We start from the raw sequence: 19,120 nt of genomic DNA, 5'->3' as shown, positions 1-19,120 counted from the left end.
CATTCTTATAACTGTTTTATTTCAAGCTGCTTTCCAAATGTAACCAGGACAATAAATGCATGAAGTGTGTATGTTCTCCCTCCACTTGTGGTGGTTTTCTCTGGTTGCTTCTCAGAATTCATTACCGGATAGTGAGAGCGCCATTGATAGTACTCAGGGTCAGACTGGGCCCCTCCGAGGGAATGATTCTGAGGGCTCAACCTACAACTGTACAGAACAGGAACATGTCCTCTTTGCATTGCACACTCATGTCATACCACCTGTAAGGACTAATAGCTTATTTCTAAATGTACCCAAAAAAGTGGTAGACCCCAGCAGCAAGAGATCTGGCCTAAAGTCAGATAGAAATGGGCATGTTCTCTGCTGGACCTTATAGAGCCATTATAGTGCAAGAACCTGCAGCCCTCATAGTCCTACTTCTCAGGCATTATGTCCTTGAGGACAATCTAAAAGGATAGAGTAAGTCCAATCCTTACTTTTTATATCCGACTCCCTCAGATTTGAAAAACATTTAGTGGAGACAGAGACTGATGTGAGTGATGTACATGTTGGTCTATATACATGATATTAATAAGGCTGGATCAGTCAGCATGATTCCACTCTGGAGAAGTGCTGCATATAATGTCCCACAGTCTCCATCATCCTTGTCATTCTCCCATACCATGGTATGATGAATATTTCCACATGTGTCTCCCAATACTTGCTCTCCCTGTCTGTGTGTGTCCCTCTCTCTTTCTGTGCTCATCCTCTTCCCTCTCTCCTGGGTGGGTCCAGGCTGAGTCAGGATGCTGTGTCTGAGTGTGTCGGCTTGGGGGGGAGCCCGGAGTCCCCGCTGCGCCCCGCTGGGCTGTTCAATGTTGTTAACAGACACTTTCCTCGGGCTGAGACCCCGCTGGGCGACTCATCAACCCTCAGAGTGAGTGCAATATACTTCGGCAAGAGGGGCGGGCGGGGGGGCTTTGTTTGCTAGCAGCGCCCTTCCCTATAAATCCAGCTCTTGACCCTCTCAGCTATCAGAAGGTACCTCAACGACTGCACTGAACTGTGCCCTCTGGACAGTGACCTGGTACAGGGAGAGTGACAGGGGCACCGGAACACAAGGAGAAGACGTGCCCCACGCATTGGTGACTGAACAGCAGGGAGGGTACAGGGGACTGGACACCTTCTGACTGTAGCGGGGTATCATGGAGGTATCATTCGCCCACCTCCTGCCGCTGCTCACTCTGTGGATACTGGCTGCTGATGCTTCACGACGTAAAGTTTTTCTCCCCATCAAACCTGAGCAGGATCTTCTGCCATCCAAGTCACAGATCGGTGAGTGGCACTGCGAGTCCCTGTCATGTTGTGTGCTGTGTGCGTGGTTCAGCAGGTGATGGTGGGGTGCGAAGGTCTTCCCCATCTTCTGACTTACACATGCAGCAGAGCTTTGTTTGTCATTTGCAGAACTCCTTCTAATATGACAATGTGTTAGAGGTGGTTTTAAATAGAACTACAGGTAAACCTATCGAGTTATTTTACCTCAGACATTCATAGGCCATGCAGCCCCAAACAGATTCAGCTCAGCTACATCTGTATCTTAGGAATTGTTGTGAATGTGGCCCCTGAGCTGTGGTGGGTAGCGGTTGTAGCAGAAGTGCTGCTGCTATTATCATCATTATTATTATTATTATTATTATTATTATCATCATCATTATTATTATTATATACGGAGCAGATCCACTGAGGAGAGGCAGGGAATGTTCTGTCACAGTAATGGCTCCCATAGGAAGACCATTGCTTTTTAGTTGCTATGAGGGAATGTTTATGTAACTCAGCCCCATTACACAGAGCTCTTCAGCTGCCAGAGCTTCATTCAGTCATGTCCCAGTCGGATATTCGGGGTTCTGCACTTTGTGTCACATTTTCCCCTTAAATTCCTTACAAGTGTAATATAACCAGAGGCAGCGCCTGGTTCACAGAATTTAAGAAGTGTCACCAACTGCAGGCGGCCCGGCATGTCCCCCATGAGCTGCAGAATCCTCTTTAGTTTTGGACATTTATGGTTCCAGATGTTGTGGAACTACAAGTCTCCTCAGAACCTCCCTGGTTGAGCTTGATGAAACTTGTAGAATCCATAGATTGCCTATTTCTGAATGCACAATTTGAGCTCTTACTAGAGCACTATATCCTGTCATATTCTCGGATATTCATGTCTCCTGCGTTGGTTGGTAGTGCATGTTATACATAGTGATTTATTTGCGGTTTAGCATGGCTATGCAGGGGTTAGCATACATTGTAGGTTGCAGTTAGAGCAGCATTTTGTTTATTGTTTGGTTACGGACCCTCAGAGGCAGCGCCTGTCTCCGGAATATTCTTCTCACACGCCCGCAACCTCTGCCAGGAATCAGTCCACACAGAGCAGCCAACCTCACTGTAATATATTCCAGAAGGGAGAGGAGGCAAGCTACATATTCTATCCACTGTTTGTGGTCTTCAATGTATTGTGTGTAACAACTGTCCCTCCTTGTTTTTAGTCATTGTTGTAAATGATGCAACACCGTGGAAAATATTATATTTACTTCTACATGTACTTTTGTCCATTTAGGTTGTTATCTTGGAGATAAAATGTACTCTCTCGAAGATACGTGGCATCCAGACCTGGGAAAACCATTTGGAGTAGCCTACTGTGTGGTGTGCCGTTGTGAAGCGGTAAGGAATGGTTCCAGCAAGGGACAAATAATGAAAAACTCGAATAACTCATAGGTGAAATAAATGTGGTACATATATGTATGTATAGATGTAGCTACAGGTAGTTGTAGGAATAAACAATCAGTAGCCATTAGGCATAGAAAGAAGGCTGGCTGTTCAGAAGGGAGTAAAGAACGGCCAGTGATTGATGGCTAATGACTAGATGCATAATGAATTAGGAGGACAGTAGGAGCGGGCAGTAATGTGTTAAGAGGAAGTCTTTGTATTGTATATTGGAAGGCTTGGATTGTGGCAATTAGTGGGTGGTAATAGAAAGATGTAGTCAGTCATTATAAACGTATTATCTCCTGGTTAAAGATGACATGCTGGAAGGCCTTCAACAAAGACCAGCTCCAGGGCAAGAAGACAACTCAACTTCACTTTTCTTTCATGTCGCACTACTTTAGTCTCACGCTTGTGACCAGAGGATACAGTTGTTACTCCTGTAAAACTTTGTCTCTTTTGTTTTTATTTTAAGCAACGGAACCGTTGGGGTAAAGAATCTGGGAAGATCAGTTGTAAGAGCATTAAGAGTCACTGCCCTACACCCACCTGTGCTAATCCCATTGAAATCCCTGGCCAGTGCTGTCGGGTTTGTCCCAAAAGTAAGACTTGTAGACTTTTGAAGTCCTCTTTTTGTTCTTTTTACTCTCAACTTCATCATTTTCTTGTCACAATTCTAAAGGATGATCTGTAAAAGTCTCTCCATATTTCTCTCCTGAACAATGTACTAGTCTTTTTCTTGCCAACTTATGCAACCCTTTTATTCAGTGTTAACTTTTTTTTCCTGTTTTTACGCAGCTCTTCCTCCCCTTCCCCCTCTGAAAAAATCGGAATTTATTTTTGATGAGTTTGAGTATTTCCAAGAAAAAGATGACGATCTTTATAATGATCGCTCCTACCTAGGCTCTGATGACGTCAGTGTGGAAGAAAGCCGCACAGGTAATATCTGCAAAGATATTAATAAAGGAATACAAGTTTATGTTTTTATGAAAAACATATAGTCATAAAGTGTTCTTGAATACAGACTTAATACAGCTTTAGCTTATTAAGACATGGAGTGTGGCCTAGGGACAGGAGCCAAATGTGCACAATGGTTTGTGAACAGAGATCAGATCCCCAATTTTAACTCTTTAGGTACTTTTTTAAGCATATATTACTTATTCCAAGCGTTTAATATTATGTATTATTGTTTTTTATATACATTGTTACATTTTATATGTAAACATTTCAAATCATTCAAGCAAACCAGTATGCAGCTCTGAATCTTCTTCAGTTATCCAGTTACATAATACTATGCTATTTTTTCAGTTGTACTGAGCTATTATGGGTTGTGTTGTATTCATGCTTGTGTTTATTTTGACAGAGTATGTGGCATTTTTGACTGCTTCCAGTCGTGTGTGGCCCCCAGTTAACAGTGGTCTTGCTAAGGCTAAATTTAATTTACAGCGTTCCAATTTGCTCTTCTCCATCACCTACAAAGGGTATGTGTTAATATCATTCTACAATTTCTCTTAATCTTCATATTAAGAAGTTTCTCCACCTACATTTATTTTAACAAATATATGACTAATGTGGCTGTAGGAGAAGCCATATTTTATTTATAATATGAGACTGGTTACTAGAGAGGCGCTCTCTAACAACCCCCTTGAAAAGACTACGGTCGTTTGGTAGTGAATCCCCAGGCTGTTGGGCATCACTTAGCTTATGGTTGGATGGCACTGTGCTGATAGAAGAGTAGTGGGATTACAATTTGGCAGCATTATCCCATGTCATTCCTATACATAAGTTTAGACGGAGAATCTTATTATTTTGTTTATCTCACTTTTTGCAATTTTTTTTCCCTTTAAGGATGGATAGTCTTTCCCGTGTTCGTTTCTCAGATTCTGATGGTAATGTGCTGTTTGAGCATCCTGTACACAGAGTAGGGTACCCACAAAGTGATACAGTAAGTAAATACATATTATTATTTTATTTATTTTTATGCACTACCACACTTTCCTTTTGCTAACAAGATTTTTTTAACCAGATCTGTGGTATATGGAGGTCAATTCCTCGCTCTTCTCTACATCTTCTGCGTTTGGGACAAATGCTTGTTTCGTTGGTGACAACAACTCTTTCTGAACCTGAAATATCTGGCAAGATAATTCGTCACAAAGCTTTGTTTTCAGGTAAATAACTATTAATTCATTTTTATATGCGTATAAAAAACTTGAATAAATAGTATTGGCTAAAACTGTTCTGTGATTAAGATGTGAAACTGGAAAGTAATAAAATGTGACTTTTATTTCTAACAGAGTCTTTTAGTGCCCTCCTAACACCGGACTCCCCTGGGGAAGCAATTGAACGAGGTCTTGCAATGCTGACACTTAGTGATGTGGATGACAATCTGCACTTTATCCTTATGCTCAGAGGAATCCAGGGAGGAGAACGAGGTGAGATCAACAGACCTCTAATGTATTGCCATCAAGGAAGGAGTTAGGAGATGCAGAGGAGTTTAAATGTATTTATTAAGGGAATCTATAGAAGCCAGTAAAATGTACTTGGCAGAAAACATTCCCCAGTCTTAGAAGTCCATTCTTCTTGGTGTTGAAACAGGACATTTAAAAGATGAAGCTGTACCGTCGATCAGTACAGTATGATGGGGAAAATGTAAATGATAAAAAAAATGCTGGGATTTTCCATAGAACTGGGATCACTAATGGGAAGAGGTGAGTGACTTTGGAAGTGAGAATATGTATTGAGATTTCCAATTTTTCTTTTCCGTTTCAGAAAGAATGTTAATAACTGTGCAAATCATACATCAGAATCATGTTATACGAGAGATCTATGCTAATATTACAGCACAGGTGAGTCATATGCAGATGGACTGTCAGTGTTTAAAAAAGTTATATTTATCATATATGTATATAAGACACACACACACACACACACACACACACACACACATATATATATATATATATATATATATATATATAAAACACATATGTCGCATAATATAAAACACTGAGTATTATAAATCATTTGTTTTGTGAAGGTTTCATACTTGGTGTGTGTATGACTATGAGGGTATGTGCACACACACTAATTACGTCCGTAATTGATGGACGTATTTCGGCCGCAAGTACCGGACCGAACACAGTGCAGGGAGCCGGGCTCCTAGCATCATACTTATGTACGATGCTAGGAGTCCCTGCCTCGCTGCAGGACAACTGTCCCGTACTGTAATCATGTTTTCAGTACGGGACAGTTGTCCTGCAGCGAGGCAGGGACTCCTAGCATCGTACATAAGTATGATGCTAGGAGCCCGGCTCCCTGATCTGTGTTCGGTCCGGTACTTGCGGCCGAAATACGTCCGTCAATTACGGACGTAATTAGTGTGTGTGCACATACCCTTACATCTCTTTTCTTTCTTGTTTAATTTTGCCTTGCTTTTTTTACTCACTGCCCATGATCATATAGGAGACAGACTTTGCAGAGGTCTTACCAGATCTCTCCAGCCGTGAAATGCAATGGCTTGCACAGGGGCATTTAGAGATTGCAGTACAGACAGAAGGAAGACATGGACAACGCATTTCAGGACCTATCATTGTCAGAAAGTCATGTGACAGTAAGTAAAATACTTCACAAAACAGTTTGATGTGTCAAAATGTAAAATGTGCAGGTGAATATTTTTGGAATATATTAGGTTTTATGAACTCAGATATTTTTTTTTTATTTCCAATTTACTTTTTAAATGTACCCCAAAAACAAGAACCACAACATTTAGTGTATAACTATCACAATTCTTATAGTGATGTCCTTCACTCTTTATATAGCAGAAAGTAAGGTGCTGGGACTAATGTGATTGGTGTGCAATGAGCTATAAATTGTAAATTCTGAAGAAGTCTTCTTTTTTTATGTATTTATTTTCATATATAAATGTTACTTTTGGACACTTACACATGTCATCTTCTACTGTAGCGCTGCAGAGTGTATTGTCAGGAGGGGATGCTTTGAACCCTACAAAGACAGGATCAGTGGGCTCAGCATCCATCACACTGCATGAAAATGGAACATTGGAGTACGAGGTACGCTGTATAGTCTTTGGGAATTTCAATTCGCTTATATTGAAATTCATAGAAGTCATTGGAAACCCAAAATATTTGCATCCGTAATATGATTCTAAAAAAAACAGGCCATTTGGATTCATATTAGATCCCTATTATTCAGTTGTCACAGTAGAGGATTTTATTCTTGATGATTTCTGAGAATATGTACGAGTGTACAAACAGCCGTAATACGAACATGCCTACGGAACTCCATACAGATGAAAATATGCCCATTTACAATGATGTTTTCTGGACGTAATATGGTGAATCTTCATATGGTCGTGTGAATAAGCCTTTATAATGCATGTTGTCTGTTTACAGCTTCAAGTTGCTGGTATTATGAGTGCAGTGACAGCAGTGACCTTGGAGACTAAACCTCGACGGAAGATTAAGAGAAACATTCTGCATGATCTGACAAACGACTACCATGATGGAAAGGTAACAGCAAGGAATAGATGTTGTATGGTTTAGAGCCATATAAAAGAACAGTTTAAAGTAGTATTCAGAACGTAAAATGTATTTAGAGAGGATAGTCTCTGATTGATCTAATAACACATAAAGTGTGTGAATTAGACAGGTTGACCCTCCTGAGGCTCCCCTCTATTAACCAAACAGGAGAGCTGCTGCAAAAAGTGGGTTTCCTTCTTAAGGACTTAACATTAGTCCTTATCCCCAGTGGGTTCACTATTTGATTTCCCTATCTCATACACACTAGGGCAGACTTCATAGCAAACCAATTAACCAGATTAGACATACATTATATATACAGGAACTTCAGATCTTGGGACCACAGCTTATATATAACAGCATGCGTAATGTTTGATATAAGTTTATTTTTTCTACAAAACAGGCTTGGGGATTCTGGACAGGTGCCAATGCCAGAGAACTGCATATGCTGCTTCAGAGTGAGCTATTCCTTAATGTTGCCACAAAGGATTTCCCAGAAGGCGAACTAAGGGGGCAAATTACACCTTTGCAGTATAGTGGATTGTGGGCCAGACATGAGGGTGAGTTTGAAAATCATTACCTGATATTTTCCTTTACTTTGTTTTACCATCTACTTCCCTATGTTCTTTGTGAATAAACTGTATTGAAGTAATATAATAATGGTAAAAAATGCAGCCCTCCTTATAACCTGTCTTCATGCTATATATGAGTGAATAAAAAAGACACACAAGTAAAACGGAGATCTGATATTTTTCCTTTATCATATTGTGTCCATGTGTCCGTGGTCCTGAACAACTTTGCACCCTGGTTTAGATTAAATTTGCTACCTTCATGTTTCCTTTTGAGGACTACACAAGTTCTCTAAATGTAATCCTTCCCTTTCTCCTTCTTTTGCCTCTTGAGATTTTTTCCTCCTTAGTCTTTCTTTTCTCCCCCCTTCATCGACATGTTCTTCATTTTCCCTCCTTTTTCCAGCCCTCCCACTTGCACAAATCTCATATTATCTGTTCTACACATAGGAAGGTGGTTCATGACAAGGAATCCGTCACTTGCTACCCTTTGTATGTCTGTTAATGAGAATCATAGCGTCTGTCTTCATTTTGAAGCATATATCTGCTTGGAATTTATTGTGTCTTTTTTTTTGTTTTTTGCCAATGCAGAGAGTCCAATACCCCTGGCTGGTCAGTTTGTGTCACCACCGCTCAAGACAGGATCAGCAGGCCATGCGTGGGTATCCCTGGATGAGCATTGTCACCTGCACTATCAGATTGTAGTGACTGGCCTGGGGCGTGCGGAGGATGCCGCACTTAATGCTCACTTGCATGGATTTGCTGAACTGGGTGAGGTCAGCGAGAGCTCTCACGGACACAAGAGGCTTTTGAAAGGTTTCTATGGTTCAGAGGTAAGATTGAGGTTGTTAAGTTGCGTTCTGACACCTGTTTACCAGTTGCATAATTTTCCATTAATTGCGAACATAAACATGTTTCCAGGAGAAGATTTGGTAACCATTAAGTCCCCCGTACACTAAATAACACATTTTACATTTTGTAAATTACCTTTATTTAGGTATCTTGTAAAATAACAAGTAGAATTAAAACTCCTGGTAAGAATAAATGTTAGGGAACTCCCATCTCTTATATTTTTGATTTCTAGTGCCTTTTTCATCAAAAAATTATAGAACCATCATATTCTAACGTTAACTTTTTATAGGCTCAGGGTAGCGTTAAAGACCTCGATCTGGAGCTGTTTAGACACCTCAACAGCGGAACAGCCTTCATTCAAGTCAGCACAAAACTAAACCCACGTGGAGAGATTCGGGGTCGGGTAAGTAGTTCAGGCTGTTATAAATGTTGTTAATGTAAAACTGCGATAAACTGTGAGAAATTGTATTTAATACTTTATATCCCCTTATCTGACAGGTGCATATCCAAAACAGCTGTGAATCAGGAGGTGCTACACAGTCCCCTGAAGACATTGAGCGTGAGTCAAGTGATAAGGCTAATGTTCGTCACCCCGAAGATCTCCGGAAAGATCCAAGATCCTGCTATTTTGAAGGAAAACTCAGGGCTCATGGAAGTCGATGGGCCCCTGACTATGACAAGAAGTGCTCTGTCTGCAGCTGTCAGGTGAGGATTATGTTGTACTGTGTATCTGAACTGGTTGTGGTATACATCTTTTTATACTGTTTTGATGTATAGCCAACTGTATTCAAAAGCCACATGTAGTAGTAATCCACAGCTACACTATTCAGTACAGCAAAAAAGACGGTATCCTGAGAGAAACCAATCAAATGTAGGCAAAATGGGTATGTTAAAGAATACGTTTGTGACTTTTTTTTCTTTTTAATGCCTGACGGATGGGCCAAACATGGTGTGAATCACAGTAGGGATTTAAAGGCAGACATCTGGCTATGAGGTCCATGTGACTATATATTGTATCCACCCAATTTAACCCCTGCATCTCTGCAATACTGCAGAAGCTCTCTAATCTGTCATTCTTATTTAATTTACAGTTAATCACAACATACATCGATATGCTATCAATGTGTCCTGTGTAAATATATTGATTAATCTGGGTGGTTTTTCAATGGTACATGGTACCTTTTTTTCATTGCATACAGTTATTAGTAATGAGCCGTGTGATCTCTAACAGCTTTGCTTCTCTGTCCTAAATTGTAAAAGCTCTATCACTCAGGTCAGCAGAGGCATCTGGCATACATTAAACTTGCAGTAATGCAATTACAGATTATTTGCCATGTCTCAATATGTATGGGATTGGCCCCAAAAGGAGAGAAATATGTGTAATATATTTATTTTGCTCTATATCTGTGGTCTGGGTGTTTCTCTGTACGTGCACAGGGTTATTACGTTTGCTTAATTCCTCAAGCTAACTATAACTTCAACTCAGATCATATTTAAACTTTGTACTTCAGTGGTAGTTAGCCTAGCCATACATATAATGTAGGCTTGCATCCGCTTGACGCAATTCTAATTTACTATGACCTGACACAGCTTTATTAACTGGTTCTCATCTCCTTTTTTCAGAAGCGCACAGTTATCTGTGATCCCATTGTGTGTCAACCTGTAAACTGCACCCAACCCATTCAGTTGCCTGATCAATGCTGTCCAGTGTGTGAAGGTAAGTGAAACCTTAATATGAGAATACTTAGAAATTAGAATATTTACATGATGGCGGGAATGTTACAGAATTCATAAGGAACATATCTGTAATAATGTAATAGTAATAAATGTATATACGGTAATACAACAATTTGGAATCGAAAGGATCCCAAAACACAGATAAAGAAGAAGGGCAATACTCAAATTTTAGGGAATAAACTTAATATTTAATCACCCAAGCAACATTTTAGTTTGTATACTGGAGCCCCTATCTATTACAGGGGCTGAAACATTTTATGGGTGAATAAAGATCCAGTTTCTTAGCTTGGAGCGCTGCTTGGATACTCAAGGAGACTTGAATTTTGCACCCTTTTTTGAAGTGCTCTTTAATACTTTACATCACAGTTTATTTAGTGATACTTCAACATCTCCTGAAATTTTTCTTTACAGAGAAAAAAGAAAACAAAGAAGTGAAAAAAAATGGAAGACCTCAAAATGAAGGTGAGACTTTTCTGTCATTTTCTTGTCTTTATTCCCAGGTACCATAAATAATTTCTGCCACACCTATTTACATAACTAATTTACTCCCTTTCAGGTTGCTATTTTAATGGCTTATGGAGGGCAGCTGGCACACGTTGGCATCCTGTTGTTGAACCTTTTGGCCTGGTATTATGTGCAACTTGTTCGTGCAAGGTGAGATTTTCTACTGTTCTTGCTCTCTCTCTCTCTCTTTCCTACCAGTATGTGCCACAGCTCCGCTGACCCATCTGCTTCCTTACCACAGAGTTCCTCACAAGACTTACACTGTGTGCGAGAAACCTGTCCACGGCTAACTTGTGCCAATCCTATCCGTGCTAACCCAATGGACTGCTGCAAGAAATGCCCAGGTGGGAATAGGTGTTTATTATAATCAAATTTCTTGAAAACTGTGGTGACCAGTGAGGAAAATACAACAAGGGCATTAATAGTATAGAAGGTAGTGTTTACCATGAGAGGCTTCCTTAGCCCTTCTCTAATATTTCAGTTTTTACAGCATGAATTATGATAATTTTGCGTAGAGAATTATTTATTTGTTCTATGGAGATCACCACTGTATACATATCCTAAATATACGGTATGAGACTAATATACTGTTCTCCTACACAGTTGAAGAAAAAAACCCTTTGGAGTTGGCAGACAGAATGCAATCTGATGAACCACGACAGTGCAAAGTTATGGGTCAGCTGTATTCAAACAATGAGAAGTGGAATCCCACAGTGCCAACATATGGTGTGGTGAAATGTGTCACCTGCGTTTGTGTGGTAAGTGGGCAAAATGGTAGAAAATCAGTGGAAGACAGAAAATAGTGAGTTTAAAAAAGCAAGTGAAGGAAGATGAATAAGGCGTGTGATAATAAATATGATACAGTGCACACACACAGCATACACATTTGACTGTCTCTGTACAATATCTAATTTCTATTTATCTTCATAGGATGGGGTTCCCCAATGTGAAAAACAGAAATGGAAATGCACTGACCCTGAATGTAGTGGAAAGCCAGACAACATTTGCTGCAATGACTGCCAAGGTGAGTCTTTCACCACTAGAATCTCCAGTGCTGTAAATCCTATTCCTTTCACTAGTACAGACATTAGGGAGATTTATCAAAACTAGGGCAAGAGAAAAGTGTAGGTTTTGCCCATAGTAACCATTTTTTATAAAGCTCCTCTACTATGTGTTGCTATTCTTCAACAAACTGCATTGTGTCTTATACAGGTGACAGCGTGGATGAAGAAGAGAAATTCAAATCTGAGGTGCCTGTGAGTACATGGAGCTACTAGATCTGTAAGAAGAATACTGTTAGGACTTGGATAAGAAAATCCCTGTAAAAAGTTGTGTTCGAATACAACTGCTGGACTTTGATGTGACACTCAACCCTGGCAAAACAATTTAGAGTAACTGCAGTGATCTGTGACGCCGCATCTATTCCACCTTTACAGAACTTTGAGATTGTAACAAATCCATTTTATGACATCTGAAGGACTTATCTGCCTTTGGTAAGCCTCAGGAGAATTGCCAGACTCTCTGATGTCACTGTTTTTTCCTGGCTACTGCGTGTCAAAGCATCTACATGAATCTGTGAGGTAATACCTTGTTTCGGCTAATTTCGCTCCAAGACTACTGCATGGCAGATGTGATATCTGCTTGTGGCAAGCTTCTTCAGATAGTGCAGAACTCTGTGAAATCATCTGGTAATTATCTCAAGACAACTGCAGACTTTGTGGGTTTCGACAAGACTCTCTGGTGCCCAAAAAAATCTCTCGACAATTCAGTTTCTAGACAACTGCAGGACTCTGTAATGTTGAAACTTTAACCAATGCTTCCCCTGGCGATTAGGTGTTATAAATAATTGCAGAACTACAGGACTTCATTACCCCCAGTATTGTGTTTTGCTTATCACAGTGAGGACATCGGATGATTTATTAAGGTGCCTGTTAGACTATAACAGATGACACCTTAACCTTTTACAAATTAGTTTATGTGTTGTATAGAAGCAAATCTAAGTTCTACCACCTCCAAGACCAAGAGAGGTCAATTCCAAAAATGATCCTAGAAGCAGCACACACTTTTGGGAGATTTTCTGAATATGTGGAGGCTGTATACGCTCAACAGACATAGTTTCAGAGACATGAAATCCTTTGCAGTCCTGAATGAGAAGTTGTGTGACAAACATTACAATGGGGTTGTGGGATAAACTATATGTACATATGTACATGCATAGTGTGGGTATATTTGGTGAATGTATGAACATACACGCGTATCTGTTATGGTTTTTTTCCCCACAAACACTTTTGAGGAATGTGTATTATTTATAGTGTTTTTGGTGGATGCACCCACTGTGCAATTTAATTATTAATGTTGAATGTATTTATTAAACTGAAATAAACTGCTGAAAATGTTCCATCTATTTATGGACTCTTTTTTAAGAGTATAGTGAGCTTGATGGAGGATCAGAAAATGCTTAAAGGGGTTTTCCAGGATAACCAACTTTTTTATTCTATTCAGGAACTTGCAACTTAGTTGAAAATGTATCTTACTGATATATAGTGACATAAAATTTCCACCAGTGCCACAAAATGCCCGCAGCGGCATGTAAACTTGGTGAATTGCTATGTGACTGCATCACCTAAAAGCTTTAGCACTGTATAAAATAAGTCGAATTTACTTCAACATTCATTCACACAAATGTGATGCCGCCACGTGACATGTATGCTCTACATTGTTTTTATCTTTATAAACATTTGAAAATAATGGCTAGGAATATTTTTGTGGAAAAACAGCTTTTTTATTTAGAGGGTCCCAAACCTACAATGGAGAAGGAGCATGCTACAGAGTCTGTCTTTGGAAGGGGCTTGCTGTAATACTGTCATATACAGAGGCGTATTTATAGAGGGTGCAGAGGTCAATAGTTGCACCCAGGCCCTGATGCTTGTGGGGGCCCAAAGTCCCATCTGCCACATAAGTATCATAAATAACATATGGTAGATGGGAAGCCCTGTTATTTATTTTTCATTAGGGAACAGGAGCTTCAAGTTACGCCTCTGAGGCTGTGTTTCTACCCCATTGTTTTGGCGACCGTGTGGGTCTAAGTACCCAGACCCCACAGATCAAAACTTTTGACATGTCTCTATGACATATCAAAAGCTTTCTGAAAGTACAGTGCTTCCAGTTGACTTCAATGGGAATAAACACTGTTAGTGCATACAACGTTTTTGTACGTGGATGCAATTAAATTACACATTGCAATAAAAAAGAGTCATGTAAATTTTTGGTGCGTTTTCCGCTCCGAAAATGCGACAAATTTCCCATTGTAGCTAATGGGAGGCTTTAAAATCATACCAAAAAATGCTTGCTTGCTCGTTTGAGTGTTTTTGTATGTGTAAACACGCACAAAATACGCACTACATATTTTTTGGCCAGTACATTCTTAAACATACCCCACAGGTATTTCCGTACAGTGTATTAAAAAAATTAGCATAAAATAGTGGCAAAAAAACACTTCAAAATATGCGTGTATAATAAAAACAGCTTAGAAAACGCATATGGTTTTTTACGCGGATTACACATCAGACTTTTTCTGCCTACAAATTACTCCATGGAAACATATATTTGGAACATTAATTTTTTTTCTAAAGCATGCTGTTTGTAGTTCATCTTATATTTCACTAAAAAACTTGAATCCGTTCGTACAGAGTAAAAAAGTTGGTGTGAAATCCCATGACAAAAATGTTCACGTTTGGATTAAAGAAATTTCCCAGGATTTAAATTTGATTGCTTATCCTCAGGATAGGTTATCAATATGTGATTGGTGGGGGTCAGAGCAGCATCACCAGGCACAGACACCTATACAGATGAGCCGCTGTGTCTATGTACAGAACAAATGGTTTGTGGCGCCTTCATTCTGCTTATTTGCGGGGGTCCTGATTCAGAACCTAGCCAATCAAATATTGATGTCTTCTCCTACGGTTCGGGGTGGACAACCTATTTTGCTCTCCTTTAAGGAATTACAAGAACATATTTTATTTATAAAAAAAAAATACTATAATAGATTAAATATTGCAGCTGTAGAACATTTTTAGTGCTGAGTGAAATGAATATCATTATACTTCATATGCTGGATGTGTGTATTATATTATAGTGTTGGCACTGAATAGAAACAAGAAAGTATCAGAAACTGTTATGAATATGGTGGATCCATCTCTCCATCACTGTCTGGAATTGAATCAGAACATACTTTTTGTGATGTCAATCTAGGCATACAATCTAGACATGGCGGATCTATACACACTTCCTGTGTTTACATCATCTTGAATCTGGGCGTGGTCCATTTACACATGCTTCCTGTGATATCATGATATAGTTCTAATATATTATGACATCATCATGCCTATAAAGATGTCTCAGACCATGACAAATATGTCAGTCTTATCTCTTACTGTACAATTGTTTTCTATGGCTAAATCATTGATAACATCTACTATCCATTATTATAAGTAGAGGGTAGTGCTTTTCAGTAATTATATTTTCATTACAGAACTGTTCTGGAATTATGCTAATACTAAATAAAATGTTTTATTTAGGGGCAGTCTTTACAAGGACAACAATGGTAACATCTAGGCCATATATAATAACATCAGGAATAACAACATTAATACCATCTATAGTAGTATAATCTATAACACCATCTATAATAAAATTTCGATAGCATCTTACATTTTCATTAAGACTCCTCTATAGAGGAGAACAGGAGAAAGATTTGGTAAGTTCTATGGTAATAAATGTAACATTTTCATGGTCGGGGTAAGACTCCAACATGTGTGGGGGTCACAGTGAGGTTTCTATTGGGTATTTATCTATTTGTCTTTTCTTTGTGTTTTTGTCTTTTTTTTAATGGCCTGTATCAAATGTTTTATTATTTAATAAGATCTGACAATTCTAGTGCCTGAAGACTTGACAATTGAGAAATAATAGACATTTTTTTAGGTCATCTCATTCCAGGTTCCAGTCAGGATCGGACTGCCCATCTGGCAATTCTGGCAAATGCCAGATGGGCCATTGTCTGCAGTGGGTCGCTTTCCTCCTCATCCCGGGCTTCTGTAGCTCCTCCACCACCTCTCTGACCTGTCTCTGCATGGGTCAGTCAGTCAGTCAGTCACCCAACCCCTGTAGTCTTGGCTGTGCTCCTTCTAGGTAGGCTATCACAGCAAGGGTTGGGGCCTCTTGAGAGAAAAGGTGGGGCCCCCCAGATAACTGTACTGTTTATAACAGGAAGCAGCAGTGCATCTACGTGTGTACCGTAAAGAGGGAGGAGTGAGGGATTGCAGGATTAGACTGTAAGTTGGAGGGGGCTGAAGGGATGGAAATTACATTTTTGTTACATTGGACTGTATGTTGGAGGGGTCTGAAGGGAGGGAAAGGAAGTTTTGCACATAATACTGTATGTTGGAAAGGGATGAAAGGAGAGAAATTATGTTGTTGTTTTTTTTAATGTGGAACTGTATGTTGAATGGGGCTGAATAGAGGGGAATGAAGTTTTGCACATGGGACTGTATGTTGGAGGTGCCTGAAGGGAAGGGAGTGATGTTTTCCACACGGGACCAGTGGTGCAACTACCGCTGTAGCAGCCGTAGCGGCTGCTACGGGGCCCACGGCTTGAGGGGGCCCGTGCCTCCAGCCGACACGCCCCCTATATGCCCGGTGGCGCCGCTAGCAGCCGTTATGGCTGCTACAGTGGTAGCGACGCTACTACGGGGCCCGCGCCGACGAGCCTGTAACATTTATGGGCTGGGTAGCACAGGCCCTCTTATGCCCAGTGGCGTCACTAGCACCGGACAGGGCCCCGGTGATAGCAACAGCCACCCCCTCTTGCAGTAATTGTACCTGCATCTATAGCAGGCAGGTACAAATAAATGCATTAGCGCTAAATGGATGTCTTACACTGGCGCTGTTTGACAGGGTAAAATGACTTGCCCCGCCAATCAGTGCATTTCAACAACTCTAGCAGCGTGATGACATCATCGAGCTGCTTCCGTGGTTGAAAGGCGTTGATGGAGAAAGTCATTCTGCCCTGCGAATCAGCGCCTTTCAACGAAGCGCCACTTGCATCAATCATCTCCAGCAGATCTTCTCAGAAGAGAGCAGATCTGCATTGCCACCGGAGGGCGCGGGAACGGGATCATGTGAGTATGTAACTTTTTGTTTTTTTCTACTAAAACTGTGAGTGGCATTATCTACAGTGGGGGCTCTATCTACAGTGGGGTCTATATGTGGGGATGTGGAGCACTATATACAGGGAGAGCTATATGTAGGGCACTATCTACAGGGGTGGGCTATATATGGGACACTATATACAGGGGGAGCTATATGTGAGGCACAATCTACAGAGGTGGGCTATATGTGGAGCACTATCTATAGGGGGAGCTATTTGTAGGGCACTATCTATAGGGGTGGGCTATATGTGGGACACTATAAACAGGGGTGGGTTACCTGTGGGGCACTATCTACAGGGGGGCTATATGTGAGGTACTATCTACAGAGGTGGGCTATATGTGGAGCAGTATCTGTAGGGGAAGGTATATGTAGGGCAGCATGGTGGCTCAGTGGTTCGCACTATTGCCTTGCAGCTGTGGAGTCCATATGTGGGCACTATCTACAGATGGCTGTATGTGGGGCACTAGCTACAGGGGCTTCTATGTAGGGCACTCTACAGAGGCTCTATGGGGTCAATATCTAAAGGTGGCTGTGGGGGCACTATCTACAGGGGGCACGGTGTGTGGGTGGGACACAGTGTATGGTATTATTATAATCAGGGACACCGTTTTTGGTGCTATTATAGTTAGAGGTGCAGTGTATGGCACTATTATATTTAGAGGTGTATAGAATTTTATCTTCGTTTAAGGCGCAGAAATGTTTTAAAAGTGAGAAGCTGAAGGCATCTGAGCAGAAAACTGTACAAATGGATAGTGGCTGGGAGAAATCCATCTTAGAGGTCTGGACCGGAGGGAGAAGAAAACAGAAAAAGAACTAGAATCTGAGACGTCACCGGTGAGTCACTTAATGTAAATGTTTATTCTGCCTCTAATCAGTACTGTAGTCACTGTAATGATCTGCCGCGAGATGATGGGTGGTATGATTTGTTTTTTGGGGAAACCGCATCTCCCAGCATATCCTTACCATTGTTGGGAGCTGTAGCTTTACGCCGTACAAACCTATATATACCACAGGGGTTGCACTAAATTAAGCTGGTGTTGTATATATGTACTGAGCTTTGTTCTGGTGCTGTATACATGTATGAGCTTTGTTCTGGTACTGTATATATGTACTAAGCTTGGTTCTGGGGCTGTATTTATGTATTGAGCTTGGTTCTGGTGCTGTATTTATGTACTGAGCTTGGTTTTGGTATTGTATATATGTACTGACCTTGGTTCTGGTATTGTATACACTACCGTTCAAAAGTTTGGGGTCACCCAGACAATTTTGTGTTTTCCATGGAAACTCACACTTATATTTATCAAATGAGTTGCAAAATGACTAGAAAATATAGTCAAGACATTGACAAGGTTAGAAATAATGATTTTTATTTGAAATAATAATTTTCTCCTTCAAACTTTGCTTTCGTCAAAGAATGCTCCATTTGCAGCAATTACAGCATTGCAGACCTTTGGCATTCTAGCTGTTAATTTGCTGAGGTAATCGGTAGAAATTTCACCCCATGCTTCCAGAAGCCCCTCCGACAAGTTGGATTGGCTTGACGGGCACTTCTTGCGTACCATGCGGTCAAGCTGCTCCCACAACAGCTCTATGGGGTTGAGATCTGGTGACTGCGCTGGCCACTCCATTACAGATAGAATACCAGCTGCCTGCTTCTTCCCTAAATAGTTCTTGCATAATTTGGAGGTGTGCTTTGGGTCATTGTCCTGTTGTAGGATGAAATTGGCTCCAATCAAGCGCTGTCCACAGGGTATGGCATGGCGTTGCAAAATGGAGTGATAGCCTTCCTTATTCAAAATCCCTTTTACCTTGTACAAAGATCCCACTTTACCAGCACCAAAGCAACCCCAGACCATCACATTACCTCCACCATGCTTGACAGATGGCATCAGGCACTCTTCCAGCATCTTTTCAGTTATTCTGCGTCTCACAAATGTTCTTCTGTATGATCCAAACACCTCAAACTTCGATTCGTCTGTCCAT

General features: G+C 40.6%; 1 protein-coding gene across 2 annotated transcripts; it reads left to right on the top strand.

The window, feature by feature from the left end:
• Positions 1-774: 774 nt before the first annotated feature.
• CHRD (chordin) lies at positions 775-13,314 on the top strand. 2 transcript variants are annotated; one of them, XM_075861912.1, is made up of 23 exons: positions 775-1,314; positions 2,585-2,688; positions 3,206-3,332; positions 3,529-3,669; positions 4,094-4,211; positions 4,579-4,675; positions 4,757-4,898; positions 5,025-5,162; positions 5,500-5,576; positions 6,193-6,340; positions 6,694-6,800; positions 7,143-7,259; positions 7,672-7,828; positions 8,429-8,670; positions 8,979-9,092; positions 9,188-9,394; positions 10,313-10,406; positions 10,838-10,888; positions 10,983-11,080; positions 11,172-11,274; positions 11,534-11,688; positions 11,861-11,954; positions 12,143-13,314. In XM_075861912.1, exons 1-23 carry the CDS (start codon positions 1,185-1,187, stop codon positions 12,205-12,207), a joined length of 2,826 nt encoding a protein of 941 aa, XP_075718027.1. In that variant the 5' UTR covers positions 775-1,184; the 3' UTR covers positions 12,208-13,314. The 2 variants fall into 2 exon arrangements, with proteins under 2 accessions (XP_075718027.1, XP_075718028.1); XM_075861913.1 differs by lacking the exon at positions 775-1,314 and adding an exon at positions 1,388-1,495.
• The last annotated feature ends 5,806 nt before the right edge of the window (positions 13,315-19,120 follow it).

The sequence above is a fragment of the Rhinoderma darwinii genome, chromosome 4, assembly GCF_050947455.1.
Source record: "Rhinoderma darwinii isolate aRhiDar2 chromosome 4, aRhiDar2.hap1, whole genome shotgun sequence".
In the NCBI taxonomy this organism is placed as follows: Eukaryota; Metazoa; Chordata; class Amphibia; order Anura; family Rhinodermatidae; genus Rhinoderma; species Rhinoderma darwinii.
This window is presented reverse-complemented; position numbering and strand designations above follow the sequence as displayed.

What these genes read in the sequence shown, in the direction of transcription:
- CHRD (XM_075861912.1), top strand. Translation starts at nt 1,185, where the DNA reads ATGGAGGTATCATTCGCCCACCTCCTGCCGCTGCTCACTCTGTGGATA. An exon ending in GCCATCCAAGTCACAGATCG is followed by an intron (nt 1,315 to 2,584) that starts GTGAGTGGCACT and finishes TTGTCCATTTAG; the next exon opens with GTTGTTATCTTGGAGATAAA. An exon ending in ATGGAACATTGGAGTACGAG is followed by an intron (nt 6,801 to 7,142) that starts GTACGCTGTATA and finishes GTCTGTTTACAG; the next exon opens with CTTCAAGTTGCTGGTATTAT.